The sequence below is a fragment of the Aythya ferina genome, assembly GCF_964211825.1.
Source record: "Aythya ferina genome assembly, chromosome: 2".
Taxonomy (NCBI): Eukaryota; Metazoa; Chordata; class Aves; order Anseriformes; family Anatidae; genus Aythya; species Aythya ferina.
The window spans coordinates 3,014,656-3,027,650 of record NC_140297.1 but is presented as its reverse complement, the minus strand read 5'-3'; the positions used below and the strand labels follow the sequence as shown (position 1 = coordinate 3,027,650).

The 12,995-nt window shown below is 45.5% G+C and overlaps 1 protein-coding gene across 2 annotated transcripts in view; it reads right to left on the bottom strand.

Annotated features, from left to right (window-relative positions):
* Positions 1-4,024: 4,024 nt before the first annotated feature.
* The window catches only part of WNT3A (Wnt family member 3A), a 93,738-nt gene continuing 84,767 nt past the window's right edge, over positions 4,025-12,995 (bottom strand). For both annotated transcript variants that reach the window (XM_084510855.1, XM_084510856.1), the window contains one exon: positions 4,025-12,675. In XM_084510855.1, coding sequence (XP_084366981.1) covers positions 12,196-12,675 — 480 coding nt within the window. In that variant the 3' untranslated portion in view covers positions 4,025-12,195. The remainder of the gene's footprint in view (positions 12,676-12,995) is intronic.

Below are 12,995 nucleotides of genomic sequence, written 5' to 3'. Positions count from 1 at the left end.
TTTCCATATGCTGCCTGTTGTCCTTGCTGCGCGGCTGTTCTGGGATAGTTTTCTCACTGAAGCTATCCTGTCTTGCATAAAGACCTTGATATTCCCTGGATGAAAGACAGTGCCTGCATAACCCAACAGCATTGACTAGGACAGAAAAAACAGGTTCAAGACCTCGGATGCTTGCATGAAATATATTCTCACTACAACAAGGCAGCACCACCACTGTTTCCCACCATAATCTTGCATATCCCAGGAAAAAAAAAAAATCACAGGACCAGTTCATTTCTCAGATATCAACTGCTGGGTGAGAGACACTCAACACAGCCTTGCTGTGCCTCTCCTATGACAGAGGAACATGCAGTTTAGGGTGTCAGGAGATGCGCACACCAGGAAGGATGGAACAAGGCTTCAAAGGGTCAGGCTCAGAGCACAGATCTATTTTAGATGGCTGTTAAATTCTCCCTAACCCTGCTGGCCTTGCATGAAGCCAACTTGAAGAAAAACCGAGCTGACCTCTTCTTAACACTACCACCAGGTTCATTAGTTAACACTTCACCTGTTGACACTCGCAGGCAAATCCCAGACCGGATTGTAGCCCTGTGGAATGCAAATCTGGCTATGTGCCTCCAAATGACTGTACGATGAGGAAAAAAAATCCACACCTGCAAATAAAAGAGATCAGTAAGCAAATTCCAAAGCCAGGCTGGGTAGCAATGAGATGGCAAGGCTTTAAAATTACATTGGGTCACAGCTTCTTTCTTCATGGCCTGGTTAGCTGCTGGTCAGGAATTGCTTTCTGCTGGTTTTAGCAGCTTCAAAGCATGCTGTGTTGTACAAGCAGGATTCAGCTTGCAGATTAAAACATCTAAATTTAGGCAGCAATGTGCAGGAGAGCTGTACATGTTCTCAGAGATTCTAAATTCCCTTTACAACCAGTGGAGTCTGAAGTTTCAATGTGCTTGCCTAAACACAAGTGTCCAGTACCACCTAAGGCAACTCCTGGGTCTGCACCTTTCAATCCAATGGGCAAGGGTCTCCTAAGGGTCTGTAGCACTACCTGTGCCAAGCCCAGGTGATGTTGCAGATGCCATAAGTGATGTAGGGCAGCTTTCAGACATTACAGTGAAATTAAGCTCTCTCTAGGCTTTACTGCCAAAAATAGAAACTTAAAGTTCAAACTTGGGGACATTTGGCTCGCTTCACTTGCCTGATCTTAATTGTCTGTTTCTTTTGGCATGTCTTGGGCTATCTGAGACATCTTCCTGGAGCTGCCAGACATGACACAGATCTGCAGGAGATCCATGGCAGTTCAGGGAGAGCACCTGGAGGACAGGCAGGATCCTCCAGATCGAAATGCCTACAGGGCATTGATATGCCTCTTTGTGGTTCTGTGGGCACCAACATTTTTGTGTTTGAGTCTGTGAGCTGAAACCCACTCCTTGTAATCAGTGAAGCCTGTGTGGCAAGTCTGTAGCTTTGTGGAGGCTTTGGATACCTTGGTCATATGCAGATTTGTCTGACTAGAGGTGGCTTGTTTCCACCAGACTGGTGCACAGGCACAAGGACATTGGGGGCTCTCAGAAGCCTTAGGCTCTGCAGGTAGAAGCCAATTTATACATGAGCTATGGATCTGGCACATCTCAGACTTGTTTGAGTTATGTCTGGGATGCCTGTGCATGGAGAGAAGTCAGGAGAGGTGGTGTGGTACTGCCAGAAATGAGGCATGTGAACTTGGCCATGGCTTAGGAGGTGTAGTCTCATCAGTCTAGTTCTGACTCTTTGCTGGAAGCCAAACCTTCACCCAAGTTCAGTGTGCTGTTTATCAAAGAAATGCCAATATCCCAACTCCCCTGTTTACAATGAAACCAGGTGTCTAACTCCCCCTGTGCATCAAAGCCTGTGTGTGCATCAGTCCTTAAATTATGCTTGGAGATAGGGTTAGACCCCCGATTTTGAGTATGAAAGAGCTGCCACTTGGTAGTAGAACAGTTCTAGTTGACTTCTGTGAGTTGGGTTGTCATGAGCAAAGCCCACTGGCATAGCTAAATGTGACTGTGGTTTGGATATACTGCCCACCTGTGCAGAGGAAAGGGACTGTTCTGCAAAAGAGAGGACTTCTGCATTTCACCCCGAAAGGTGAAACTTCCAAGCCATGGAGCAGCAATGGGTTATTAACACCAGACTTTCTTCTCTAGTTCATAAAAGGGCCTGTAGGGGTTAATAGCACATATGCCCCCATGGAGAAGATAAGAGTGACTAAGACGTCCACAAATTTCTTATTTTTTCCTATATAAGCCAAAAGAAAGGGCTCTTGCTTGAATGAGGAGAAACAGGCAACACAGCTTGACAAACAAACTTATCTCAAGGGCTCTTTAATAAGAATGTTTATAATTTATTTCTGGAAAATATGCTGAGTCCGGTATGCTGAGAGCCCTCTGTGGTGTTTGACCTGTGTCATTTGAAGCAAGGTGTGGGTGTATGTTTGGGGGGGATGTTATGTATGTTATGTCTGGGGTGTCACAGTATGCTACTTGTCTCCCAGAACCTTCCCATAGGAAAAGTTCTTTTGTTGTTTGTAGATGTGTTCATTTAGAACCACTATAGAAAAATAGACATCTCTGGAAGGTGATTTATATCATCTCAGCTCTATGCTTTACATAAATAGAATGAATAGATGGGCTCAACTCCCTCCATTGGGAGGGAGTTGACTGCATGAAATTAACTGCATGAAGTTCAACAAGGCCAAGTGCCGGGTCCTGCACCTGGGGCGCAATAACCCCAAGCAGAGCTACAGGCTGGGAGAGGAATGGTTGGAGAGTTGCCAGGCAGAGAAGAACCTGGGAGTGATGGTGGATAGTCGGCTGAATATGAGCCAGCAGTGTGCTCAGGTGGCCAAGAAGGCCAACGGCATCCTGGCTTGTATCAGGAACAGTGTGACCAGGAGGGCTAGGGAGGTGATCGTCCCCCTGTACTCAGCTCTGGTGAGGCTGCACCTCGAGTACTGTGTTCAGTTTTGGGCCCCTCGCTACAAGAAAGACATCGAGGTGCTTGAACGAGTCCAGAGAAGGGCAACGGAGCTGGTGAGGGGCCTGGAGAACAAGTCCTACGAGGAGCGGCTGAGGGAGCTGGGCTTGTTCAGCCTGGAGAAGAGGAGGCTCAGGGGCGACCTTATCGCTCTCTATAGGTACCTCAAGGGAGGCTGTAGCAAGGTGGGGGTTGGTCTGTTCTCCCACGTGCCTGGTGACAGGACGAGGGGGAATGGGCTTAAGTTGAGCCAGGGGAGTTTTAGGTTAGATGTTAGGAAGAACTTCTTCACTGAAAGGGTTGTGAGGCATTGGAACAGGCTGCCCAGGGAAGTGGTGGAGTCACCATCCCTGGAAGTCTTCAAAAGACGTTTAGATGTAGAGCTTAGGGATATGGTTTAGTGGGGACTGCTAGCGTTAGGTCAGAGGTTGGACTCGATGATCTTGAGGTCTCTTCCAACCTAGAAATTCTGTGATTCTGTGATTCTGTGATTGCCTATAAAGGGTCTTCAAGGGCTGGTTTGGAGAAGACTGGTCTGTGAGGGCTGAAGCTGGGTGGTTTGAATGTCTCCTAAGTAGTAGCAGTTGTTCACCATGCACCATCTCTCAGACATCAGTAACCCCATGGATGCTCTTTGTCTTCCCCATGTTTGAAGCCAGATGCTGTCTTTTGGCCACCTTTCTTCATGTTACATGTGGACTACTGGAAGGAAACTGGCTCCCTGTCCCAGTGATGCTCATCTGAGAAATGGGCTCATGGCAGTTTGAGTGTATATGATTTACTCTTAACTGAATTGACATCTACCACACAGCAGGGCATGGGTTAAATGGCACCAAATCAGATGGCATCTCTTGTTCCAAAGAACATGGCCTCTGTCCTACAAGGACAAGATGTATATATTTCTTCCCTACCTCTCCCCAGTTGCATTTCAGCCTATGGTACGGAATACCATCCCATCAGAACTGCAGAACGGTTGGAAAAACATCCAAACACAGATTAAAATTAATGCTTTTTTTTTTTTTTTTTTTTTTTTTTTTTAATTTTCATTATAAAGTTAACACATCTATCAAACTTAACTGGTAACAAAAAACAGTTACAAGACATTGCTAGTGTGCTGTCAGTAGAAAATAGGGTAAAAGCCAATGAGGTCACAAGCACAACAGCAGAGCAACAACACTGTCCCGATGAGTTATTTCCGCAAATATATTCTCTTACTAATATATACATTTATTCATAAAATAAATAATCATAAAAAAATCATCAGACTTAACAAAATACTGAGGAAAAAAAAGGTGACAATCCTACTTTGTACAATAGCTTTGGAATTTCAGGTTTTATCATACATGCATTCTGTACAAAGGGGTGCTCAGGTGGGGTAAGGGCAGGGGCAGGTTGGGGAAGGGTTACAGACAGTGATGTAGCTCTGAACAGGGAGATGTAATCAGGCAGACAGTCTGTGGGAAGGGAAAGCAACAGTGAAAAACCCACCCGCAAGAAGATACTTGTCCTTGACTTCTGGACAAGCATGTTTTGTACCACGGGGAAATCCCCTGTGCTACTACAGGGTTGTGTTTTATGCCTTCCACACTGCTAGTGGGCTTGTCAGACAGTCCAAAGCAATGAGAGGTCCTGTTTGGGCAGGTTTTGGCCTGGGAGTGACAGAAATGATGCTGTAAGAGACAGAGATAGAGTGGGTCTCCACCAAGATGAAGAGGTGTAAGGCTGAGCTGCAGTCAGTAGAGGACAGGCAGGCAGTGGGGCAACTGAGTCTGGAGGAATGCTTATCAGTGGGAATGGAGGCTTCAGTGGCGAGGATTTGATCACAAACAGGAGGATTTGGGAGGTTTTGGGAGCCTGCCTCAGGAAGGCTTGGGCCTCTTGTGCTTTGCATGTGGTAGCAGTGGGTGGCAAGTGCGTGTCAGGAAGGGTCCCTGACAAAACAGTGCCTTCCCTCAAAAACATGCGTGATACTCAGCTGCTTACTAGCCTATGTAGCAGATGTGCCTTCAGGCTTTTTGGTAGAGTGGAATGAGTAGTGAGAAATAAATAAATACTAATAAATAAGAAGAAACTTGGAAAAATAAAAGAAAATGAAAAAAGCATCTCCTCACACCTTCTCCACTCTCTACTTTCATGCAGAGCTGTCCAAGACCTCCCTTGGTCCACAGAACATGTATAAAAAGAGCAAGAGACAAAGTTAGGTGGAGAAGATGCTTGCGACTGTTGTGTCTCAGGAGCTTTCTTTATTTGGATGGTATTCACATAACAGCAAGATTTTGCCTGTAGATGACTTGGTGGGATTTGTCCATATTCATTATGTGCTCACCAAGAGGAACAGCAGAGATGCTCCCTTGGGGTCAAACCCATCACATACCAGTCAGTAAGTTGGTTTCAAATAATCATTCCTCCAGAATACATCCACCCTCCCTTTGATATGCTTGTAAGTCTGGCATTATGGAAATGATGCCTCCTGATTTATGTCAGTCTAAGGGAGAGCAGAACTGGGCCCACAGACAGATTTCCATCTTAGAGTCTCCAAAGACGCAAGAGTTAGGCACCTGGAGTGAGGTCCAGCTCAGAGATTAAGACACACAACTGTAGATGCCTGCAAGCATGTGTCTCTGTGTGAGTTAGATGTCTAAACACTGGTATTTGATGGAAATTGTCAGCACAGTCAGTGGGGCCTAAAGAATGGTTCACCTTGCTCTATAGTGGACACTTAGACTTGGCCAGATGAACTGCTTGCTAGCCTCCACTGCCAATTGACTAGGAAATCAACTGAGTTGCTCATGCACAGGCATCTAGTGCCATCTGGGATGCCCTGGGGTTTCTGAGACATCTGCATGTGGCTGGCAGATATGCCACAGGACTTAAAGGGAGGCCACGCTCTTCCAGAGCAGCTGCTAGAAGCCAGCGGGGTACCCTGGGGCATCCCAAATGACTCTAGATGCCTATCTTCAATGATTCAATTCAACCCTAGACGCTATGTTTAGGCAAATGCATCCCATCATCATTGCTTGTATGGAAGTTCAAGCACCAACCTCACTCGCAGGCGCCTACATTAAAGCATCTCCCTTTGTGTCCTGAATCCCAACCCCTGGTGCCTGGGAGTTAGATATAATGGCCTCATGTTTGTTCTTGAGAAAATCTCCCCCTCCAAGGTGGAGATGCATCAAAGACACCTCTGGAAACTGCAGGGAAGTGGGAGCAGAATGACTTGCCCAAGCCCACACAGCCACCATCAACATCAGGAATGAGGGCTAAACACCCATTTCTCACAAAGGAAGCAAAGGAGACTCTGTTTCCAAGCCAGTGGACACATCTACACCCAGCAGTGGCTAACAGAGACCTGAGGCAGCAGGGTCCTGTCTCCTGGCTGAGCAGTGATGAAGTGCAGATCAGCAGCTTTTGTTGGAGCACACAGGAGAGGGCAGGGAACGTGAGCACTGGGGGTTAAGACATGAAGAAAAACAATTGAGCAAAAAGCAAGATGGATCCCACTGCTGCTGTTCCATGAGATATGGGAAATCTAGAAGAGAGACTTTCCCATACTAAGAAGTCCCTACTACAACAGCCAAGTTTCATCTTGGAGGGAGGGTGGAGAACAGAAGAAATACAGCGATGAAGAAGAGATGGGACCTCCTCCCACCCAGCCCACTTTCTCTCCCATCCTCTAACACTCTCTCTACAGCTTTTCCCAAATATCTGCCTGGATACATGACTGACAGACCTGAGCGAACACCTCACTGTGCCACTGAGCAGAGCATTGCCTTCTCAGCAGCCTCAGCTCTCAGCAGGTCTCTGGCAGAGCCAGGAGTCATTTTCTGATGGGAAGCTGATACCGTTTGTCAGTTCTAACCAGGCACAATGGCTGGTGTCTGCAGGGAAATTTGATTTGCTGCATTTTTGTGGCCTTATATATCTTCCTGAAGCTTATCATTAAGGCATCAAGGGAAGGCTGGGGTAATTTCCATAGCACAGAACCCAGAACTAGATTCAAAACTCCCAGCTCCTACCGTGTGCTCAAGCTGTAACCCAGAATATCCCCTGGAACACCAAAACACAGATTTTCTGCACTGAAACCTCCCCTTGAAGCTAAAAAGTGACCCAGAGCTCATAGAATGAGGAAGTGTTTCTTCTGTATTTGAAATCTGGGGTGGGGAAAGTACAAGCATATGAACACACATGACAAATGCATTATAATCCATGGACATTTCTATAGCAATAGAACTGAATGCACTGAAAACACCCAAAATATTTCAGATTGAATTCCAGACAAAATTTCTTTATGAGGAATAGCTAACACAGAAATCCTGCAGTGCCCAGCTAAGATTACAGCACTTCTGTTTGTGGGGCTGATATGACTGGTGCAAACTCGGAGATTTCTGCACCAGATTGCATTTTGTGACATGGCTGTCCCTGCAGTACTCTCCCAAGATTAAATCCTGACTGCTTTGGTTGTGCAAATAAAGCCCCTTGTAAGCAGTGGAGACAATTCTGGAGACTTCAAAAATATTTTGGAGAAGACTGTCAGTGCAATACATCAGGAGTCCAGTAATAGAAAAGTCATGCATTCCCCTCCCCGCATTTTTCTTTTCTCTGAGAAAGAGAAATCCCCAAATTCTAAAACTAAACCAAGACAACAAAAAGCTCCTAAACCTTCCATTTCTTTCACAGAAAGAAAAGAGGTGAGGCCTAATTCACCCCTCGCATATAACTCTGTTGACTTCAATGAGGTTGAATGCGGAACTGATGGGCCAATCAAACCCATCTGTTCAGCTAAAGGAAAAGTTGGATAGCAGCATGTAAGATGAATTAAATTATGTTCCTTTTTATTTTCATTTTTTACATCTGTGTTACTTGGCTGGATGATACCCTTTCCCTTTTCCCTGGTACTGCCAGGCACATCCCTGATAAAAACCATTTGCTTGAGGACAAACCTCACCACATGTGAAGACTGAGGGAAAGGGTACCATGGTAAATGGAGTTTGAGCTGGAAATGAATGATCTTTTCCTTTTGTGGAAACTGTCACAAACTAATGTGGAGGGGAAATTTTTACAGAAACCCACTGCCAGGCAATTGAACAATTCAACTGTCTACAATAGGCATCTCATGTCCTTTTTGGTACCCAATGGTTTCTAACGTATCTGCCCAGATTTAGTACAAATGACACAGGACTGTGGGAGTCCTATGGCATTGAAGCAACAGCTGCATCCCAATGGGATATTTTAGGGCACCTCAAATGTCACTAGATGCTTGTATTACTGAGTGTAGCCCAAAGTCCTCTATGTGAGGAAGGCCCTACCGTTCTGAAAGACTTGGAGAATCTGAGGCAGAAGGCAGCTTTGGGTTTTATTTAGACCATTCCCTAAATGAGGCCCTTCGTAGGCGAGATGATGGACAGGGAGAGACCGCACCTCACTCCTCATTGACTTGGTCTTTGAGATCATTGCAATGGGAACCCTGACATGAGACACCAAGAGTAGACAGTGGAGTGGGATCTTAGCTTTTCAAACACATTCCCAGAATTTATGTGCATAAACTAGCAATGCCCCAAGTGAATTCTCCAAAGCCGTGGAGCCAGATGCAGGCCTAGCATGTATACTCAGCAGTCCCTTGCTCCCAGACTCCTAGAAGGCTCTCCCTTTCCCCTCCACATAGGTAGGCAGAGACAGACCCAGGACTACGACCCTCAGATGCACCTGGGGTCATTAGCTGAATTCACACAGGCATTTTTCATAGACTTCTCTAGCAGCTGCTCCATCCCTCACACTATACAACCCCTTACTACTATTAGTTGATGACTAATTACATAATAACACCTAACAAATATGCATAGGTTTTGTTAAAAATCCCTCAAATGGGCTGGAAGTCTCCGAGCACTGAGCTCCTTCAAAACCCCAGTTTTGAATGGAGTACAGTTTCCAGCCAATTTCAGCTGATAATCAGATTGTAGCTTCACCTCTTTGACTCATGGTGGACTTCACATCATCAGACTGTACCCAGTCCGAAAGTTCATCATCTAGTATGAGCTCATCAGCTAAAGCTGGAGGAAAGACAGAGGTTCATCCAGAAGGCAATTTACCAAACCTAGCTTAGATACCATCCTAGTCTATGATGAATCACCTTCTGCACTTATTTGTGTCTTGCCATTGATCCTAGTAGAAAAGTAGAGTAAAAGTAAATTCTACTGCTGCAGTCAAAATCTATTTGTTCACCTTAAGAAGCAATTGCTCAGGAGATGCCTAGCTATTGTTGTTGTTTCCATGCTTCTCAAAGAGCTTCACATGCTAGTGATATTGAGCTTGGTTCTGGTGAAAATGCAGAAATTGTGAATGTCAGCATGCTGTGGATGGGTTGGGGTTAAAATTCAACTCCCCCATGCAAAGAAGTCAAATCCTTCAACCCATTTCTTCACTGGCATGTTGTAAAACAAGGAGTTTGAAATCACTCTGTTTAAAGATATCAGGGTAAAATTAGTTGCGGGTGTGGTCCTGCTGAAGTCAATGGACCGAGACAGAACATGATCTGCAGTGATCTGCATCCTCACTCTTGGGGCAGAAATCACTGACACAAGTCCTTGGCACGACATGTCTAACATCTCTCACTGCAACTGCTATCACTACGTTATATTAAGTAAACCAGACTTAACTTCCTTTGTCTATTTTTTTTTTTCAATTAATGCCTTCCGCTTTGTATGTTTTTTCCTTTAGTGTTTTCTTTCTTGACAGCTTGTGTTTGAATATTGGTTACTGTGGCAATTTCCCCCTGCAGTGGCCTCCTTCTCTATTTGCTACAATGATCAGATTTTCCTTTTTCCCAAGACAGTATTATAAAAATCAGCCATACTTCTATTCATTGGTTCATCTTTGTCTCTATTTTTAGTGACCTATTGCTTTTCATCAGCTGATTTGTGACCATCCACTGCAAGCAATGTTTACACATACAGATCAATCGTTTTCCTCCCCATTTCTTTCTTTGTCTCTCTTGATCTTTCCTTCTCTCCTTCCCTCCCTCCCATATCTCTCCCCTCATTTCATTACAGCTTTTTTGCAGAGAGTTAACCGAAGTGTCTCCACCAATACACAAAACTTCCTCATGTCCTTGGGCACAGCCCTGAGACATAGGGTGATGCATAAACTGTACCAGCCTAGGAGTAGTCCTGGGAGACGCCATGACTCATGGAGTCAACCCTTGGAGGCATCATTTCCCCTGCTTTCTCTCTGATGGGATTAAGTTCTATTTGCTCCCTGTCTCTTCTGCATAGTCTCTCTTTCTCCTTCTGTTCCGGGAATAAGCTGACATGTTGGGAGAGAAGAGCCCTCTGATTTCACTGCACAGATATCCAGGTGTGAACTAGCTAACAACAATGATTACATTGCCTTGCTCTTCATGAAAAGACTCTTATGGGTCACTGGGAGTTAGATCACAACCCATCTCCCTCCCTGAATGAAAGGAAAGAAAAAAATGCCAATCCTTAGTCCTTTTCCCAAGATAGGAACTCAAGGGTATGAGTGAGTCAAAGAGTTCGTAGGGCAACTGCATCAGAGGCTAAATAGGCTACAATTCCATGCTCAATTCATCACTCATTTATGCTGGTATTGACCAGGAATAACTCAAGCAAAGAGCAGAATTACAGTGCTGTAAATACCAAGGAGATGGGCTGAGATTCAGGCCTGATACCCACGTGGCTGAAGGAAGCCCTGATGCCTGCAGAAGAAGTGAGAGGTGCTTCTGTAAAGTGGCAGTCCTGATCTGATACCCGAAGTAGAGCAGCGTGCAAAGAAGGGCAGTTGGAAGTGAACAGTGGAGACGGGACAGCACTGCACAGTTGGGATTTGGCTCTGTGTCCAACCTCTGGGCTCATTCAGAGTCTGGATTCCATGCATTTTAACCTGGGCCACTTTTAGATATGGGAATGGCTGTAGAAATTAGGCGAGGAACCAAATTTGTCTAGAGTCTGAAACTGCTCCAACTTACAGGGGGAGAGGGTTGGCTCACCATCACGTAAATTACTGGGTGACAAACAGTCCTTCAGAGTCATGTTCCTGACAGACTTGTGGTCTAAGGGTTTTGCTAAGTGCCCGGGGGAAGCCTGTATGGGGTGCGGAGAGTGGATGGACTAAGTGCACTTTCCACTGTTGGTGATGGTGTTCTGTAATGGTGTGGGAGAGATAAACACTTTCCCTCTCCTCCTCTACTGGAACGAGCTGGGGTGCTCAGGAGTCAGATATCCCACCCCCAGCTGCACTTCAGCCTGAGGAGAATCACCCCGCACCTCTTGTTTTTTCCGAGGAAGACTCGTTGGCTGAGCCACAGCTGGAGCATCATGTCCATCATGGGACTGTCTCCTCAATGCACAGACCGAGTCCTCTTCACTTCACTTATCAGGCACTGAAATTTTTTGTACCATGCACATCACCTGTGTGCCAATAGGGCATTTGCAGGAAACCATCGGCAGTCCTCTCTCTTTCTCTCCTTTTCCCTTCCTTTCTCCCTCCCTCCCACTCTATAGGTGTCACTGCATCCTGTGTCAAATCTGGCAGAAGCTACTATGCTAAAAAGTTCATGCGAAGAGCCTGTCCACTCTACAGCTCTATAATATATTTGTAGACTTCTCTGGTTCCAGGGCAAAAGCAAAGGAAAATGTGCATTTAAAAAAAAATCATTAACTTATCTGCTTTTATTTCTTTTGCTGCTGTTGTTGTTGCTCATATTATGCACAGAGTCTGGCCATTTGGGTATGTAGATAGATCTCAGAAAGCTTAGTGCTGCTGGCCAACACAGCCTCTCCCTGGCTGAGGGAAAAGGAGATATATAGGAAGATGCAAGTCTTTCAAAGGACACTTAATCACACAAGTCACTTCAAGTGGGCAAGAGCAGAACAAATCCATGCTTTTGCTGATGCTCTTCTTTCCAGCTCTGTGTCGTCGGCTAGTTAAAAAGCCACTGTCTCCTACAGGATGCATCATTGTGGCATAACTTGTGTGACTGCCAGATGTACCTCGGGATAGCCCAGAAGTCATTAGACCTATTCTATCCAACCAGTTTTAGCCTTTATTTTTTATTTTTTATTCTTTTAATATCAAAAAGTAGACTTCTCTCATGTCTGCAACCTCAGAGGAAGTAGGCTCAAATCTGTTTCTCCACTTGGAGCCCAGCAAAGGGTTTTGCCCACTTTATTTGCACGTGTGGACATCGTAGACTCGTATGCACTCCTGGCAGCGGACATAGCAGCACCAGTGAAAGATACAGTGGCACTTCTCTTTCCGTTTCTCAGTCCTCGTGTTGTGCCCGCGGCCGCAGCACAAAAGGTCGCAACCGTCAATCCCGTGGGAAGTGACATTACAGATCCTGTCACGGGTCCCGAAGGAACCTGTCTCAGGGTTGGGCTCACAAAAGTTTGGAGAGTTCTCGTAGTAAACCAGGTCCTTCTCAGTTGGAGCCTTGAAGAAGTTGTATTTGGGCCTGAGGGTCTCGACCCAGCCACGGGATTCCCGGTGTTTTTCCACCACCATTTCAGATGCACTATCGTACTTGTCCTTGAGGTAGTCACCGATGACCCTGAAGTCTGGCTGAGACCACCAGCAGGTCTTCACTTCACAGCTGCCTGAGAGGCCGTGACATTTGCACTTCAGATGCATGAGCTCAATGATAGACTGGAAAAGAGAAGGAGAGGAAAGGCAAAGAAGAGGGAAGACGTTAGCCTGTAATCAAAACACAAATCATTTTGCTATTTAGCCAGGATTTCCTAAAGAACTAGAGTGTTTTCATAGGTATATTTGCACACTTGTGAACAAGAACCACCTTATCCTTCAGTCAATGCACTGCACAGATACTGGGGTCTGAGGCAAATAAAAGTTTCACAACTTTATTATTTTCAGTAGCTATCTCTGATTCCCACCCCAACTTTAAGCATCTATTGAGTGCTTTCACTAAGGGCTGAAGTGATCTGTACACTCTAACTTTTATCTTATCA